General features: G+C 52.1%; 1 protein-coding gene across 2 annotated transcripts; it reads right to left on the bottom strand.

Annotated features, from left to right (window-relative positions):
* Window positions 1-6,286: 6,286 nt before the first annotated feature.
* On the bottom strand, window positions 6,287-17,879 carry MMAB (metabolism of cobalamin associated B). 2 transcript variants are annotated; one of them, XM_080940413.1, is made up of 9 exons: window positions 17,742-17,879; window positions 16,369-16,430; window positions 13,442-13,535; window positions 12,836-12,893; window positions 11,951-12,023; window positions 11,621-11,718; window positions 11,352-11,416; window positions 10,122-10,181; window positions 6,287-8,421 (listed from the first exon to the last, which is right to left on the bottom strand). In XM_080940413.1, the coding sequence occupies exons 1-9, from the start codon at window positions 17,855-17,857 to the stop codon at window positions 8,334-8,336; spliced, it is 714 nt and encodes a 237-aa protein (XP_080796539.1). In that variant the 5' UTR covers window positions 17,858-17,879; the 3' UTR covers window positions 6,287-8,333. The 2 variants fall into 2 exon arrangements, with proteins under 2 accessions (XP_080796539.1, XP_080796540.1); XM_080940414.1 differs by having other exon boundaries at window positions 11,617-11,718.
* Between the last annotated feature and the right edge of the window lie 85 nt (window positions 17,880-17,964).

The raw sequence follows: 17,964 nt of genomic DNA on the forward strand, positions 1-17,964 counted from the left end.
CACGCCGCTGGCTTTAGAGTAGCAATCTGAGCTCCTGGTTTTCCCTTTCGGTGTGCTATGCCAGCAGCCCGTGGGAAACAAGCTGCTGGCTCCTGCCACCAACTGCCGATCAAATGGCAACAGCCTGCCTCCATCAGGGTGGTCTCTACTCATCCAGGGGTTTTGAAAATCCCGTGGCAGGAGCCAGCCGAGGCTCAGATATCTCACGGATAGTGTTGCTGGGCTCTGCACCCACCCCACGGGTGGATGGAAGCCGAGGCCGCTCAGGACCCTCTGGGGAGTGGAAATAGAAGCTAGGTCTCCAGGATGCCACGGGCACGAGTGGGTGGCCTACAGCCAGCACCTGTCCTCAGCATGCACTGAAGTGTCTCGTGGAGGTTCGGTCGATGGGCTTGTGTGTTAATCTTCCACTTCAGGTCAGTAGACATTGTTAGCCAACTCTGCTAGGCTTCCCACAGGCCTGTGATTCAGAGTTTGTTGAAAACCTTTCACAACGTAGGAAGTAGGAAGATGGTTTCTGGTGTAGGTGCAAGTTAGGAAGCACAAGAAAAGGCCAATCAGATATCGCTGATGAAATGCCTACATAGCAAGTTCCCCAGGGGTCCCTCTGCTTCCTGACTTTCCAAAGCCCACTCTGGCCTCGGGGTGGTGATAGTGGTGAAGGTGTGGGCTCTGGAACAATCCACCATGGCCCCTTCCTCGCTGGGAACAGTCATGGAGCCTCTCCAGGCCTGCAATATGGGACTGGCCCCTTCCCAGGGAGGGCTGCCGAGATCAAATGGCTATAGTGCAGTGTGGCTCTTGCAGGAGCATCTATGCAGGCAAGGGAAGTCACCCAAGCCAGCTGTCAACTGCCCACCTGACCTTCCAGTGATGAAACTAGCCACACATCACTTTCCGGTGGAAATACCTTCTCAGACACATGTTCTTGGCTATTTTATCAGCATACAGACACACAGCTTAGTCACAAATAAAGCTATGATGTCGCATGGTCTGCCACTGTCATAAATGTGACCCTTCACTGATCAAAACGTCGTCACACTGTGAGCAGCAAAGCTGTGAAGCCTTTTAGATCATTGGCACCTCCCTATCTATATTTCCATATATGTGTGTGTGTGTGAATATATATATGTGTGTGTGTGTGTGTGTGATATATGTGTGTGTGTATGGGTATATATGTGTGTATATATATGTGTGTGTATGGGTATATATGTGTGTGTGTGGGTGTATATGTATATGTATGTGTATATATATGTGTATGTATGTGTGTATATATACATATTTATGTGTGTATATATGTGGTGTATATGTGTATGTATATACATGTGTGTATGTGTATATGTGCATATACATGTGTGTATATGTGCATATACATGTGTGTATATCCATATGTGTATGTGTGTATATGTATGTATATGTATATATATGTATATACACATGTGTTATATATGTTTATGTGGGGTGTGTGAGCCAAAGCCCCTGCTCCCCAATGGCAGTGACGTACCTGCACTACTTCGGCCAGGCAGCACTGCCTACGCTTTATTCAGAGGTTTTCTTCATGACCTTCGATTACAGCATTTTGCAACCTGCAAGTCCCCAAATGTGCCTGGACCAAAACGTGTGCCCTGTGTAAATGCTGCCATCTTCCTGGAGAGGAGCTGGCACTGGCTCCCCACACTGCTGGGCACAGCACGGCGGCACCACAACAGACCTGGGAGACAAAGCCCCAAAAGGGAAGGTTCTGGAATTTGCACCCTGAGAAGCTGGTGGTGCAGGATGGGGAGGCTGGAGGGGTGGAGCTGTCATACCATCTCTCTGGGTTTAATCTTGAATTTGCATGCTTTAATATGAAATCTAATTGCAGATGCTGAATTATGGTGGGGAGCTCGTCAGGGCTGACTAATTAATTAGTCAGATTTATAAGCATTTGACGCTAAGATCTACAGCCCTGATTTGTTGCCTTGAAGCTCTTGGAAATTTTTCCTCTGTTAGTCCTCTTGGAGTGTTGAGAACTATGTTGAGGGGCTGATTTGGAGGGGTAGTGTGACTCCCCAGGCAGTCTGGAGATCAGAAGTGTCCCCTCCTTTGAGATCAGTGATGGTTTTACCCTACGAATCCACAAGTATCAAAAGCATGACTCTCATTCTGTATCTCTATGAACCATGACAGACATTACTAGTGGATTACCAAATTCCTTTCTATAAAATCTGGCCTCCTGGCTCAGCCTTCTTATAACTTGGCAACCCACTGAATATCTTCTTTTCCCCTTCCTGGGCTAAGACCCTCTGCTCACAGCAGGACAGAGGAGAAGGAACTGAGTTTCAGTCTTGCCACTTGCCAACTATCTATCCAGGGTTAGCCTTGTCTTTCCACTTGTCCGTGGGCCCCTTTGTCCAGAGGGGATGGAGCTGATGACTCAGGATGCTGTCATGGACAGAGGAGAAAAATGGCAGTGTCCTCAACTGTTGGCTGATATAGTAATGAAGACAACTCCGCCCCCACCCCTGCCCCATGAGGCATTCCCAAAGGGATGGGAACACTTTTCTTCTCTCCTTAGTTGCTCTAGAGAAGGAGCCGAGTCTCTATTCACATCACAGGCCAGCCTCCAGCCGTCAACTGTCCATGCAGAAAAAGAACAGCATGAGAGTGGCCCACATAGGCCATAGATTTGAATGCTCGGTCAGCAGGAAGTGGCTCTATTTGAAAGCACAAAGGGGCGTGGCCTTGTTGGAGGAAGTGGGCTTTGAGGTTTCAAAAGGCCAGGCCAAGCCCGGAGTCTCTCTCAGCCAGTGGATTAAGGTATAAACTCCCAGCTCCCTCTCCAGCTCCATGTCTGCCTGCCGCTGCCCTGCTTCCCACCGCGATGACAATGGACTAAACCTCCGAACTGTAAGCCAGCCCCAGTGACAGGTTCTTTATGAGCTGTCACAATCATGGCGTCTCAACCGGACGCTAAGACATTATCAGAGGGCACCCATGGCTAGTGGGGAGGTTCTGGGGGATGTCATCTTCCAAGGACTACCATGACTCCAACTGTGCCCATGGAGGGAGGTGACACAGTGAAGGCAGGGGACATCTTCCTCCCTTTGGGTCTATTTCCCCACCTTAGCCAGGGTCCCACGTAGCCCATGCTGGCCTTAAACTTGATATGTAGCCAAGATGAACTCGACCCACTGCCTCCACCCCCCAAGTACCGAGATTAGCAGCAGGGACCACACACACCTATCTGTTCTCTGTTGGGGACCAAGCCCAAGCATCCTACCAGCAGAGCTGCCACCACGCCCAGCTTTCTCCATCCTCCTCCTGTTCCTCCTCCTGTCTCTAATACACAGAGCCCTTCTCAAATCTAACCTAAATCCACTGCCAAAATTTTAGAAATCCAGACAAACAAGGAGGGTGTGCTCACAGCACCCGTGGTCCCCACCCCACCCCCTTAGAGGTACGGAGAGCACTCGCATCTTCGTGAAGCGTAGGCACATGCATGTTGATTTCACGGGATTCGTGCTGTCTTGCTACACGGCCTTTTGCAGCAGGTCCTTGTATCTCCTACGACCTGGCAGTGCATGTTCAGTGACGACATTTTCTCCTACTGTTAAATGTTGCGCTTGTTGAACTGCCTGGGTGCCTTGTCCTGAACACGAGTTTCCAGGGGTTTTACTGTAGTGAGCAACAGTGCCGAATGGGGCCCTCTCTGCTCTGCTGAAAGATGCTTTCCTCTGAGATGCTTGGGTTTGCAGGCCTGGGACATACCCTCTCAGGACTGTCACCAGCGCTGCCAAGATGTCCTCCTGAAACTCACGCCCGCCTCCGCTCCCCCACACATGGGACTCATGCTTTTCTCCCATGACATCGCTGGGTGGAAAGTCACGAGTTCAAAACTCTCTCCAGCTGCTGGGGTGCTTCAGCTGTACCCCAAAGGCAATGGAAACACAGTTCTGTTCTTCCACCTTACCCAGCTCAAAGCACCTTGGCGGAGGCCACAGCCAGTCTGTGCAGCTGGCCGCTTGGCAAGGCCACCGCAGCCTCCTCCCTCCCGTGTGCACGCCTGGGTGTGTGCTCCAGGCCTGCAGCTCACACCTCGTGGCAGGACAGTGAGCTTGAGTTATAGCGGACCTGATTTCCCCGCACAGCTCCCACGGTGTTAACAGATGTACGCGCGTCTGAGGCAGTCAGGCGGCAAGAGGCTTTGGGGCCGATCCTTCCCCCATTCTGACAGTGTGTAATCGAGGTGAAACCATAAATTTTATAAACAAGAATAAATGCCCCTTAGCAACATATGTCTGCTCGACCCTTCCAAGGTGATCATAAATAAAGGCACCTAGGAGCCGGGGAGGGACGTGGGCATTACAGATGGCCGGCGAGGAGGACCAGAGGGCCTGTGACCTGAGATCGGCCACTCGGAGCTGCTTCTAAGGACGGGCTGATAAAGAGAGGTCACCTTGCACCCTGGGTCTGGAGTCCTCAGGATGCTTTTGTGCCATTTACTGGGTTGGGTCTCCAGCAGCTTTTGCCTGAGTCACTTTGAACTGGAACTTACATCTTGCTTTTCCCTGGAATGGCTGCTTCCGAATGGGCCAACCAGGGCCCTCTGGGAGCTTTTCAGCTCTTTCCTCCTTTCTAGAGAAGCAGCTACCTCACTTAATTACCAGCCCTACCCTAATGGCTAACTGTCAGGGAGGCCACCCCGAGGAACAAGAGGCTGAGCAGGCTGGAGGGAGACCCAAGCCCAAGACCCAGAGTAACCCTGGTACAGGCATGGAGAGCCCCAGCCTCTGCGTTTGTCGCAAAGGTGGTGTGCTGGGGCTGCTGTGGATAAGATGTTCTCTCTCTTCTCCATGTTTACATGTAATGTGCCTGCACAGAAGTCACAGGATGACTCCTGGGAGCCTGTCTTCTCCTTTGACCAGGCATTAACCTTAGGACATCAGTTCTGTGACTGCCAAGTGCCCGTCCCTGCCAGGCCATCTCAGCAGCCCACAGTGGGAGGGGTTGCCAAGCTCTGAATGTGGCCTGAGCAGGGTGACACACCGTTGGGACTACAGTGCTCAGGAAACTGAGGCAGGAGGATCTCACCTTTGAGGCCCGTTGCTCTGTAGTAATGCCCTGTCCCAAAGCTTGTCCCCACACCTGGAGCTCAGACTGTGATCTGAAGAGAACAAGGCTGCTCACCCTCGACAACCACACAGACAGCTCAGCCTCCACCTCAGGCAGAGTCCTAGGCCCAGCGTTCGCCATGCTAATCCCAGCACCGTGAACGACGGAGCACTCGGAGGAGGATCACAGGTTCCGGGCCAGCCTGGGCTACACAGTAGTTAGCTAGGTGACTCAGCTAAGATGTGAGAAAGCTGTGATTTTAATTCAAGGGACGGTAGCTAGCAATTGTCACACTAGGAATTGTTAAGCATTCCCTACTAAAGCTTTCCCCATGACCACAGAGTGTGAAGGGTCATCGTTTTACCGGAGAGGAGGCAAGAGGGAAAAGATGACCAGCATGTCCAGAGCGCAGAAGCTCGGAAGTGACAGGGCTTCCAGGGGAAGCCAGAGGGAAGCTGTGCCCACAGATCATTCACTGTTCTTCCGGGTTAGGTGACCATCTGAGTCCCTTGGTGGCCTCTACGCCCAGGCACTGCTCCTTGCTTTCAAGGCTGGGGCGATGTGAACCCCTAAGTGGCTGCTTGAGGAAGCTGCCCACGGATCTGTACACACTTAGCTACTAAACAGGGTGGCTTTTGGTTTTGTTTTCAGACAAGGTCTTGTTACATTGCCCAGGCTGGCCTTAAATCTCCAGGTTGTTCGGGGAATCCACCTACCTCAGCCCTGCAGGTGGTAGGAACAACAGGTAGGTGCCTTGGGGTCCAGCTTGCATGGGAATCTTACCTTGGGGTTACACAGACTTCTGGGATGCATGCAAACTTGGCAACCAGCCCAAGCAGCATGAGTACTGCTCTCCCCAGGGTCCCTAAGGCACCAACTGATGGTTTTGGGGGGCTTCAATTCTGTACTGACTGAGACCCCTCCCCAAACCTCCCAGACCCCAAACTGCTTGCCCTTTACCCTGTCTGGACAAAGCACCATCCTCCAGGAGGGACTCAGAGACCAGCTCTGGGCTCTGACAGTGGGAGCCACACTCCCTGCCAGAACCCCAAAGGCAAATTTATTCCTCTCAGTGATCAAGACAGGACCAGCTTGGGCACAGCGCTGCCAGCAGGACCCTCAACCCCCGTCTGGGGAGAGAGATGAGCCACAAATTCTTCGAGGCACTGATTTATGTAGCATTCATGCGGAATTTATTACACAAAGAATTTTATTCAATTAAACTTGAAATGCGTCCGGATTCTTAAAGGTTCAGCCGTGATCACTGGGACAGAGCGATCATAAACCTGGATGCGCTGCCGGAAGGTGCAGGGGGGGAGGTAAGGGTGACATTGCAGCTGACAGGGGACTTGGAACTGGGGACATTTATCATTGGGATGTGCTACAAGTTCAGGCTCTGAAAATTACTCCGTGAGAAGCGCGCATTAACAACAGCGTGAATTATCAGTTAAGGGAGACGCGGCTGAGAAACTCGACAGCAATCTGTTAGTTCCCTACTTCGCTCGCTGCAGCCCAGGCTGGGATTAAAAGGACTGTCAAGTGCCAGGGGTGTCATGTGACCACAGTCTAGATCGGCTGAGCCTCAGTTTCCCTTCCTGTAGAAATGTGAACTCCCGCCCCCAGTACTATGAGCCTGAGGTGAGGTCAGTATAAGTGATTTCGCTGGGCACTGACGGGTTAATTCACCTCTGAGGTTGCTGGTGAACACCATTCTGATGAACCTGAACTCGGGCATCTTCTTCAGCGTGAGGTATTGGGTGGCAAAAACTGGGCAATACCGTAAAACCCACTGAGATGCCCATTTTAAAAGGAGGACATTTATGGTGGGTGGATTGTATCCCAATAAAAGCGCTTTCTACAAAGTTTCAAAGGAGAGAAAGCCTTCCTGCAATGTTTTCAAGGGTTGAACTTGATCAATGATAAATGGGTACAGTTTAAAGGTTTTGAAGCTTGTTAACATGTAGTGGGAATCACCCCATGAGAACTGTGGGTTGTGTACACAAGGCTAGGCAATGCTGGAGCCTGAAGACGGGGTTAGACCTTTTGAGTGCCGCTCAGCATGCTGGCATAGGCTAGGGGCGTGGCTTCCTATTCCTTTGAGTTCATACTCTTTTTTAGGAAGACCTGGAGCTGCAGGCAGAGCGGCAGGGATGCTGTAAGCTCTTGGGACATGGCTTCCCTGGCCAGGCCCAGACCAACTGTTCCTGGTCTTGCACACATAGAACCAACTCTGTACCCAATCCGTGTCTCACTACGGTGGCTGCAATGCCATTGGACGGAACTACCTCCTAGGGGTGTTCCTCCCCGCTGGGCATCTACCCTTCACAGGACCCCGAGGATGCACGGCTGAAATCAAAGGCTCGCTGACTGACAAGCAGGACACTGAGACACCAGTCCACCCACACCTAGCACGGGAAGGTGTGTCAACAGGTGCACAGGGACGGGACGATCGCTGAGTCCTCAGGTGTCTCAGACCTGCCCTTCCTAAGTCACTTGCTACCGTGAGTTTCTCAGGGCTGCCTCCAGCCTTTCATAAATATCCCTCTTCCCAAGGACACAAGTGTCACTGTGATGAGGAAGCACAGCCACGGGGTGGCTCACGGAAGTGTGAACAAGCTGAGGGACATCAGAGAGCTGTGTCAGGCTGAAGACGGCATTTCTACCACTGCCTGGGGCAGGGAGGGCTGCCTGCCTCCTGCCCTGACAGAGAGCCTTCTTCAAGTTGCACCTCTGTGGACCTGCAGCTGTCTTTCCCCGACACTGTGGCAGTGATGGGCGGCTCAGAGGTGACTAAACTCCTCAAGCCTGCCTGCCTTCCCTTTATAAATGTGACATTTAAAGCCCCGTCGGCGCAGGTAAATCACAATTATATTTCCAGGGGCCTTGAACAGCCTGAGTTGGCAGTGAGCGCTCTCTCTCTCTCTCTCTCTCTCTCTCTCTCTCTTTCACACACACACACACACACACACACACACACACAGCCCAAGTGCACGGTTCAAACCTTCTCCATGTCCATCCTCAATCCCGAGTGGCCTGCCCCCTTCATGGCCTCCAGTGTACCTTGCCTTCCTATAGTTTGGAACTCAGCTGATGTGTTCAACACAGCCTGGAGAAGCCAGGAGTCTCAGGGCTCCCTGGGGTGGGGGTGGGCAGGAGGCGATGAGTCTGTAGCTCCTGCCCACTTCCGCTCTTAGCATTACTGTCCGGAGCTGACCCCTCCCCCACCATGTCTTCATGCCTCACACATCACGCTTCTTGTATATTTTCTCTTGGCTGCCCTCCTTCATGGCTGCGTATCTGGCTACGGTGAAGAGGTAATCGCTGAGTCTGGAGGGCAGAGAGAAGCAACAGGCAGGACATGAGATGACAGACCAGTGCTGGCCGGGCCCCTGCCTGCCTTCAGGGAGGAAGGGTGAATGGAATGCTCCTGATGGCACAGGCTACACACCCAGAGCGGGAAGGGCAGGCACTCCAGGCTGCTTAGAGCAGCTTCTACACTTTCCCATGACAGGAATGCTGTGTCTGGACTTCAGGAGTGTAGTGAGGATTCTGGTTTCTTAAAACAACAGTCATGAGATTATGTTTTTGTTGTAATCCCAGGTGTGGGACATGGGGCTGCTTCAGTTTGTCCACAGCCGCTGTGACTGTCTTGAGCTCCAGGAGGGGCGTGGTTTTGGCCAGCTGCAGAAAGTTTAATTCTGGGGACTCTGGAGGGCCTGTGGCGGTGGCGGCTGCTGCTGCTCCTGTTCCTGCTGAACTGCTGTTTTGCAGGTTAGAGAGATCCTGCAGCCTGACTCCAGGCTCTGCTCTTTGGGAGCTAGTCTGAATAAAGAGCCTTAGGTGGGTCATGACCTTGGAAGCACTAACGTTCTGCATTCGTCTCTGTGGCTGGGGCTCTCCTGTGCATGCAGGGTGGACAGTGGCATTCTTGGCCTCCACACACTAAGTGTCAGTGGCACCCAGCCCCCACCACGATGACCCAAACTGTCTCTAGACGCTGCTGACGTCCCGCGTCTGCAGTACTCTCATGATGGAGGAGTCTAGTCCCCTAGCTCTTCGCTGGGACCAGCAGTGATGGCTCGGGGCAGAAGGTCTCTGCAGGGACAGGAAGAGCCTACAAGACAACACTACATCGGCCTGAGGTACTCTCCAGCCTCCGACCTCCTGGAGGCTCAAAGCAAGTGTTTGTGACTTCTCCATCCCTTCCTGCTTGCCCTACCCTGTGCCCAGTTCCACACACCTTCCCTTCTGTCTGGTCTTACTCCTAACGCTAGGGGCCCATCATTGACTGTCAGACATGGCTCTGCCCTGACACTGTCCTTCTGAGCCTTGTGTTCCTGGGGCAACCATTTGCTGCTTTCTCGTGACTCCCTGGACACTGCAGAGCCAGCAGGTATCCTCGGGGCTGCTGCTTCTGAGTTTAAAAGAAGCCATCTCTCATTTGAGCTGGGTGACATCCCCCCCAGGAGGATTCTATGAGGACCCAAGCTACTCCATATCCTGGGATGGGGGGGCGGGTAACACAGGACACAGGTAACCCCACAGATAGGCGTTGTGAGGTCATTTCCTGTCTCACAAGGCAGCTTCTGGGGTGCAGCCCTCATGTTTCCCTAAGCCCTCCACCAGCTCCTGGGCTCCTGCCTGGCCTGCACTAGCCACGTTGCAGCAGAGACCAGAAGCTCAGCTGCAGGCAATACACTACTGGAGTAGCCTTGCTCAGAGCGGTCGGGCCTGAGCTCACATGGCCTGGCTGTGGGCCACCTGGGCATTTAAGGGAGAGACGCTGGCTGGAGCCCCCCCCGCCCCCCACTTTACCAGGGCCCATCATCAAGGCCCTTGGGAACAGTCTCTATGAGCAGAGCCTAAGGCCACCTGACCCGTTTGTTTAGGCTTACCTCTGCTGGCTCATATTTCCTGAGTGGGACAGGGCCACCTGGGACACAGCACACTCTAACTGGGCTCTTTGCACTGGTATGACCCTCAAGTCCCTGGTGGCCAGACAGCCCCGCCACTCTCTACTTACGCACCTGTTCAAGAACTTCGCCACGTTTGCATCAGTTTCTCCCATCTGGACAAGAGGCACCACACTGTGAAGAGAGACCACACAGTCAGGTTACAGAGTAAGGCTCAATGCACGGGAGCCCGGGACAGTTATCACTGACTGGCCTCACGATGCAATCCTAGTCCTGACAACTACGAACCAGACACAGAGTACCCGCCGCTGCCTCAGCCAGCCCCTTACCTTGGGCACACATGACGTGCCCTGGTCGGTGAAGGAGGAGGCACAGCAGGTAAGTTGAGGGTGGGCTGGCCAACAGTCTAACCTGCTGGTCTTTGTGCCAGCAAAGCCTGGCCTGGGCGCCTTCGTGGGCAGAGCTATAAACCTCTATAAACCTCTAGCCCTTAATCCGCACAGAGCTACTGGTTCTAAGCTGTAATTCTAATTACCTGGAGGTCCCAAGCCTGGCTGCGTGCATACACTTGGTCCTCTGCACTGATCCAATACGGTCCTCCTCTGAGCTAGCCTGGGGGGTGTTGGGTTTGGCCTTATCCAAGACTTGGGCCAGCAGCCCAGGCAGTCTTGTGTCTCCTCCTGCCTGCCAGCACCTCCCACTCAGCATGGTTTCTTCACCCAGGTGTCCGGCCCTGAGAGCTGTCTGGTAGGTCACTGCTGTGGCCTGGGTCTCTGTGCTGCTCTGAAGGTGTGACACCAGCTGGGCCTCGCGCTGTGCTGGGCCTTTCTCTGGGCCTTTCTCTTTCTCAGCAGCCCAGGCATGTGCTGCTGAGATAAAATCTACTGTTCATGCTGTAAGCCCTGTTGATGTGGGTGACTTTGTACAAATGACCATTTTTCTCTGGAGGCCCAAGCTTTTTTTTTTTTTGGTCACCCAGGATGCATCTGAAAGCGTCCGGATTCAGCAGTGTTTTGTGAAGGAAAAGGGCTTGTGGTCTGAGAGTCTGCAGACTCCCAGACTAGCGACAGTCTCCCTAGCCTGCTCCTGACTCTTGGAGCTGCTGTGAGGAGCCCCTGAGATATGGACAGAGCCTCTCTGGGGTTCCCCCAACCATAAGGCCCCTTGCAGTCCTTTCTGCTGGTTTCTCAAAGGGTCCTTTCATGTTGTTCTCCTCAGCCCCCACCCTAGGGAGCCTTTCCTCCTCGGAGATACAGACTCAGGACACCACACAATGAAGACACCTAGGAAGGGTTGATGGCTCAGACGGGACAAGGCTACTGGACCGGCCTCTGGGATCCTTACCGTCGCTCGGCCCGGCGGCACACAGCCCGACAGAAGTGCAGGGCAGAGCTGCTCTTGCCGCCAGACTGAAAGAGAGAGTGAGACACTGTTGCTCCTCACTGGGCAGTCCTCTGCCCCTCAGGGCCCTACCAGGCATATCCCTGAGGCCCTGCCCTAGAGAGGGGTTGGGGTGCTGGGGGTGGCTGTTGCTGGGAAAAGCTAAAGCTGGGTCGATTGGCAAGCCCATGTTTCTGTCACTGCCACCCCAGGTTTAGCCCCCCAATACCTACGGGCAGAATGAAAGCTGTGAGCGGGGGCAGCTGGCTGGAGTACTTGTCAATCCACTGTTCCAGCTCCAGGACGGGCGCTTCCTGGAAGGCCGCGTGCTCTAAGGAGTCCACGGCAGACAGGTACTATTGTGAGCCTGCCACCAGACCGCAGGGAATCACCCCTTCCTTCTGCGTGGGTGTCTGGCTTCCCTCAGCTCCAAGGATAACTTCTCTCCCAAGGCAGAGAGCAAGGATGTCTGCTGGGGCCCAGGAGCCCAGTGGGCAATACTGGGGGTGGGGGCAGCCCTCCCCCCAAGACCCCAGGAACGCCCTGAGGAGGCTGGGAATTACTTAAGTGAGCCTCTCTGGCTGAGGAACGCGGAGTGGCCAGAGCGGAGCCGACGTCTTGCAGAGTGCACTGGATCTGGGAACAGGGGTGAGGAGAAAGGCTGTTTGTGGAACGTGTTGGGCCTGTTGGGCTGTGAACCCAAGCGTCCTAACTCTCCTGAGAGGGGTTTGAGGGATGAAAGGGTCTGCTAAGCTCTAACCAAGAGCCACCCTGTACCAGGCGGTTTCCTTCGTTCTCTACACTGACAGCGGAGTTTTAATTCACTGGACCAAGTGTGCCAGTGCCACCTACACAGTGAAGGACAGCCCATGGAGGGCAGGGGTCAGCGGGGCAGGAGGACTCAGGAAGGACACTCGCTTATTCCTGGAACCCACATAGGCTCCAACCAGACTGTCGTGAAGTTTGGGATACCTCAGCCTCCCACAGCATCCCAGAGCGACTCTGCTAAGCAGATCCCCACTGGAATTCAAGGGCAGGGCTAATAGGCAGAGGTCCATCCGACTGAGACTCGCACGCAGCAGGCCCCCCCAACACACGGCACTTCAGCCTGGGCTAAGGCCCCTGGGACTGGGTTGTCCTTTGCCAAGAGGCCGTCCTGTGCAATGTGGGATACTAAGGTAGGAGCTCTCTCACCACTAGAGGTGACAAGAACAGATATCCTTCGGTATTGCCAAACACCCCCTGGAGAGCAGAGTCACCCTTCACACGTCACCCCTCGCCTCCCGGGGGATTATGTGTGCTTATTTCAGAGATGAGGACAGCACAGTTCTCAAGAGTGATTAGCTACTGTGATGCAAAGAAGCAGCAGGCAGGCCAGGGCAGAGCGGGCGACACCTCAGGCCATAGGGGCCAAAGGCCCCATTGTGGGCTAAAATGACGTCACTTACTTTCTGAAGCTCTTCAGCAAATGTGTGGCCCTTTTCTGTGATCAACTCCATGGCAAACCTAGAAGGACAAGGAACAGTAAGTCCCTGACAGTATGCTCTGGGGGCCGTAAGCTGATGGCGCTACACCAGCCATGGCAGCCATGTTGGTTCTCTTGCTGACAAAGGGGACACACAGACAGAAGCACAGGCTCCCTAAAGCGCTTTTATCACAGTCACTACCCCCCAGCCCTCTCCACACACACAGCTGCTCTCATGCTGACTGGTCCTGGTGCTACAGCAGGGAACAGGAGACCTGGGGTCTGTCCGGCAGGAGAGGAAGACCTGTGCTGTGCCCCAGAACCCAAAGTTAAGAACAAGGGAAGCGAACCCAGTCCTTGATGGGGGCTGGAGGAGGGCTTTCAAAGATGAAGAGGAGTTCTTTCATAAGGTAGGACAGAAGAGGAAGCAAGCTTCCCAGACACCAGTAACGGTAACGGAGCTGACTTCTCAGAGCAACAGCTCACACAGATCCATCCAGGGCAACCTCCAGGACCCTCCAGCAGAGCGGAAAATATCGCACAGCTGAGTCACTGATGCCCTGTGCTAGCCACACGGGGGCCCACTCACCCAATAGCCGAGCTTAGTTCATCTGTGGTCCCCACAGCTTCAAATACTTGATCGTCTTTAGGTCTCCTTTCTCCTGTGAAGGTGCTGGAAAACCCTGGGGAGAGATATTTAGCACATTAAGATTTGGGGGTTTTCCTGGGGGTGGGTGAAGTGTGTTGGTCTGATACTGTTTGTATTATAATGCTCAGTACTTGCCCCTAAAGCCTGGTTGTCCCGGAGACACAAGAGTCCACATGTAGACTCAGTGACAGTATGTGACATTGCCCTCCAAGTTATCCCCAATTGGTAAATAAAGATGCCTTCAGCCTATAGCTGGGCAGAATCGAGAGAGGCGGGGCTTGGGGGGTCCTGGGCTTGGAGTCTGAGGAGAGCCACAAGGGGGAGGGAGAGGAAGGTGCAGAGAGAAGATGCCATGGTGTAAGAATCCTAAAACCATGGCCATGAGGGCTGTCCAATTGGAGTTAAGAGCAGCCCAGATGAACACAGTAAGTAATAATTCTGGGTTATTGATAGGAGAGATTTTAACAGCATAGAGGGTAGATATCTGCCCAGGTTTAGTGCTGATAAAGGCTTATTATAAACTAAAGGCCTTGTGTGTCTCTTATCTGGGAACTGAATACTCAAAGGAGGGGAAGAAGCCCCTGAGTGAGATTAGATATATTCCACAACAGGTAGGGCAGGAGCTAGAGGGATGGCTCTGTGGATAAGAGGATTCGCTGCTTTTGCAGAGGACCCAGATTTAGGTCCCAGCACCCACAGCGTGACTTGCAACCATCTGTAACTCCAGTTCCAGGGTCTGATGCTTTCTTTCAGCCTCCACAGCATCTCTGTCACAGTCTGAGAAAGATCCTTAAGTGTCTTCAGCTACGGAAGTAGCCCTGCTTCCTGACCACGTCAGATCCAGAACGGAGCTCCGCTTGTCTCCACCCCGTGCCGGTCAGCATAAGCCTCACTCCGTCCAGCAGCTGATACGGGATTCCACTGCTGGGCCATAGTGAGTGACCTGGGGCTGTCCCTGAACCTGTCTGGTGTGGCGCTGACACCATCTGACATCTGTCACTTCTACATGTGTCCTCTCTCGTTCTGGTAACGTACAGGTGACAGGCATTGTCGTTCTGACCTTTTGTTTGCATACAGCTCAGGGATGGTAAACACATTCCATGTGTGTACACTTCAGTGAGAACCCAAACACAATCACTATTAACAATCTGCATGGTCTCAAACTTCAGAAAATGGTATCATCGTGGTCTATTTCTCTATTACATTACATCTGGTATTGAATAAATATTGAAGCAATACATTTTTATTATCAAGAAAATCGAAATATGTGAACTTTGGTGTATTCCCCTCTCCCACAAATCAAATCCCTCTCCTGACTTCCAGACAAAGATAATATCTTTCAGGATTAGCAAGATGGCTCAGCTGGTAAGAACACTTGCTGCCAAGCCTGAATCCAAGTTAATCCCTGGGAACCAGACGGTGGAAGAAAAGAACCAGCTTCTCCAAGCTGTTCTCTGACCTCAAATGCATTGGGATCTAGACACATAACACACACACACTAAATTGCACTTCAAAATATCCCAAAGCCAAAGAGATAACCTCTCTGACATATCTGAATACACACTCATTATTTTTCCTTTTCTTTAAAGATAAGGTCTCACTATGTAGCCCAGGCTGGCCTAGTACTTGCTGTGTAGACCTGCTATACAAACATACACACAAATACATACATGCTGTATACCCACATTTTTCCTTAGATATAAGCTCTCACTACGAAGCCCAGGCTGGCCTTAAGCTTACAGTGATCCTCCTGCCTCTGTCTCCAGATCACCAAGATTATATGTCCATGCCACCATTTAATTACACATGTTTTAATACAAATAAACTAAAAGTTCTTTTTACATTTTTTTAAATTTAGGCTGGCAGTGGTGGCGCATACCTTTAATCACAGCACAATGGAGGCAGAGGCAGGTGTATATCTGAGTTCAAGGCCAGCCTGGTCTACTGAGCAAAGTTCAAGGACATGCAGGGTAATTATGCAGAGAGAGACACCCTGGCATGCATATGTATATGTGTGTGTGTGTTTGTGTGTATGTATGTGTATGTGTAAGTGTGTGTATGTATGTGTATGTATGTGTGTGCATGTATGTCTATGTGTATGTATGTGTACATGTGTGTGTATATGTATGTGTGTGCACGTATTTATATGTGTATGTATGTGTGTGCATGTATTTCTATGTGTATGTGTGTGCATGTGTGTGTATGTATGTGTGTGTATGTATTTCTATGTGTATGTGTGTGTATGTATTTCTATGTGTATGTGTGTTTGTGTGTGTATGTATTTCTATGTGTATGTGTGTGTTTGTGTGTATGTATTTCTATGTGTATGTGTGTGTACATGTGTGTGTACGTGTGTGTATGTGTGTGTGTAAGTATGTAAAGTATGTAAGTGCAAGTATTCCCAGGGGTCAGAGGCAATGGTTCCTTCTAGAGCTGAAGTTACAGGAAGGTTCGAGCCGTCCTCTGTGGGTGCTGGGAAGAGCTGAATAGGCTCACCCTGAATCAACTCTCTCACCCATGACTCAGGATCCTTACACCGTCCTCGACTGTTTTCATCTTTTCTGGTTCTGGTGTTGAACACAGGGCCTTCAGACTACGAGCCCGGCACTCTTCCAGTGAGCTACACTTCCAGCCCTGCAAAGTGTCATTCCCTGTGTTCACGAGTGTAGCCTGGAGTTTGATCCACCACCCTAGCTGGTCTTGAACTTGTGACTTTCCTACCTCAGCTCCTGAGTGCTGGAATCACAGGTGTGCACCATGCCCGGCTTCCTTACAATTTGTTTTGAACACTTAATAGTGCGCTTTTCTCGTGGCTTCACATTTATGGTGTATAGTCAGATCGTCACGTGGCTACAACGCAGCCTTACCTTTGTCTCCTGTCTTGGTGTAAATCTTGGGGACCTTGGCTGCCGTGGAGGATGGCTGCGGCCTGATGAGAAACAGACACGTAGACATGGTAAATGAGAATGCTTTACAGGGTGAGCCTCAGCCAATGACACCCAGCTTTCGGCCTGCAACCTCAGGGGCAGGACTTATCCACCTTCGGGATGGCAGTCTCTTGTCAGCCGTTTCCCCGCTGTCCCTTCAGGACAGCTTTTTGTCCCTGTCTCTGCCTGTGCAGAAGCTGCTGTAGTGTACATTCAGTAAAGATGTTCAGCAAATACTGGCTGGAGCCGATCACTCCAAATAGCCCCAGCTCCACAGTGGACTAAAGCCACCAGCTCCCCAAATTGCCCTTCAGCTTCTCCCACACTCACAGACTTCTCCGCTGGGGAATCTGGAGCCCACAAGGTTCACCTTCCTAGGTCTCCAGAGACTGGGCTGGGATTCATACTGAAAACTCTTCTACTGGAAGCCTGAACCATTAACCTCCCCAATCTCTTGCCTCTCCTCTACCCTAACCCCAACCCTCTACCACAAAGTTAGAGCTTCTTGGGGAAAGAAAACTAGGCCACTTGCATTTTCTAAGGTTTTGGGTGTCAAGGAATAAAAAACACACTGTCAAAACGGAATTTCAAAAATGCTATTTTCACTTAAAAAAATTTTTTTGAGCCCTGAGCCTGAAACCCAGCCTCTGAGCATGCTAGGCAAACATTGTACCACTGGGCCACATCCCCAGTCCTTGCTCTTCCTCCTCAAGAGTCTGAGTTTTTCTTTTTCTTTTTTTTTTCCATTAAGATTTATTTATTTTATGCATAGGAGTACACTACAGCTGTATTCAGATACTCCAAAAGTGGGCATCAGATCTCATTACAGATGGTTGTGAGCCACCATGTGGTTGCTGGGAATCGAACTCAAGACCTCTGAACAGCAGTCAGCGCTCTAAACTGCTGAGCCATCTCTCCAGCCCGAGTCTGCTATTTTCAAACAGCCGTGCACAACTTAACTGTGTAGCTTAAAATTAAAACGTGAATTCACAAGGTTATTCGAAAGTCAGAGGACTGGACAGGAAACGTTGATTGTGAGTTCATGGTGGTCTGCAAGTCCTGATGCACGTTTCAAAGTGTTTTAATCATAATCCAAATAAACTGCCTGCGAGGCCGGACAAAACCCACAAGGACACGCCCTGCCCTGACTGACCCCTGATGGACTTCGTCAGAACGTGTGCAGGTAATCCGGGCCTCTGACGCCATGCTGACCCCGGTGACGTCAGGTCACACAAATCACGTCATCAGTGTGACGTCCCCACGGAAACAAAACTCAACCCAGTGTTGAGTTACTCCGTCAGTCTGAGACTCACCTGCCTTGGTCTTCCCCACCCTGAGGGCCGCGGCTCTGGAAACGGGGACACAGCAGCCTACAGGCGCCAAGACGCCCGCGCAGGCCGAGGCGGCCTCCAAAGATCCACACAGCCATGCGCACGGTAACGCGTCCAGGGCTGACCCGGCCAGGCACCCGTCCAGGCCCGGGGATGACTCCGCCCCGCAGCCGGCCGCGCCACCTCTCAATCGCTGTTTTCTATT

The sequence above is a fragment of the Micromys minutus genome (assembly GCF_963924665.1).
Source record: "Micromys minutus genome assembly, chromosome: 29".
NCBI lineage: Eukaryota > Metazoa > Chordata > Mammalia > Rodentia > Muridae > Micromys > Micromys minutus.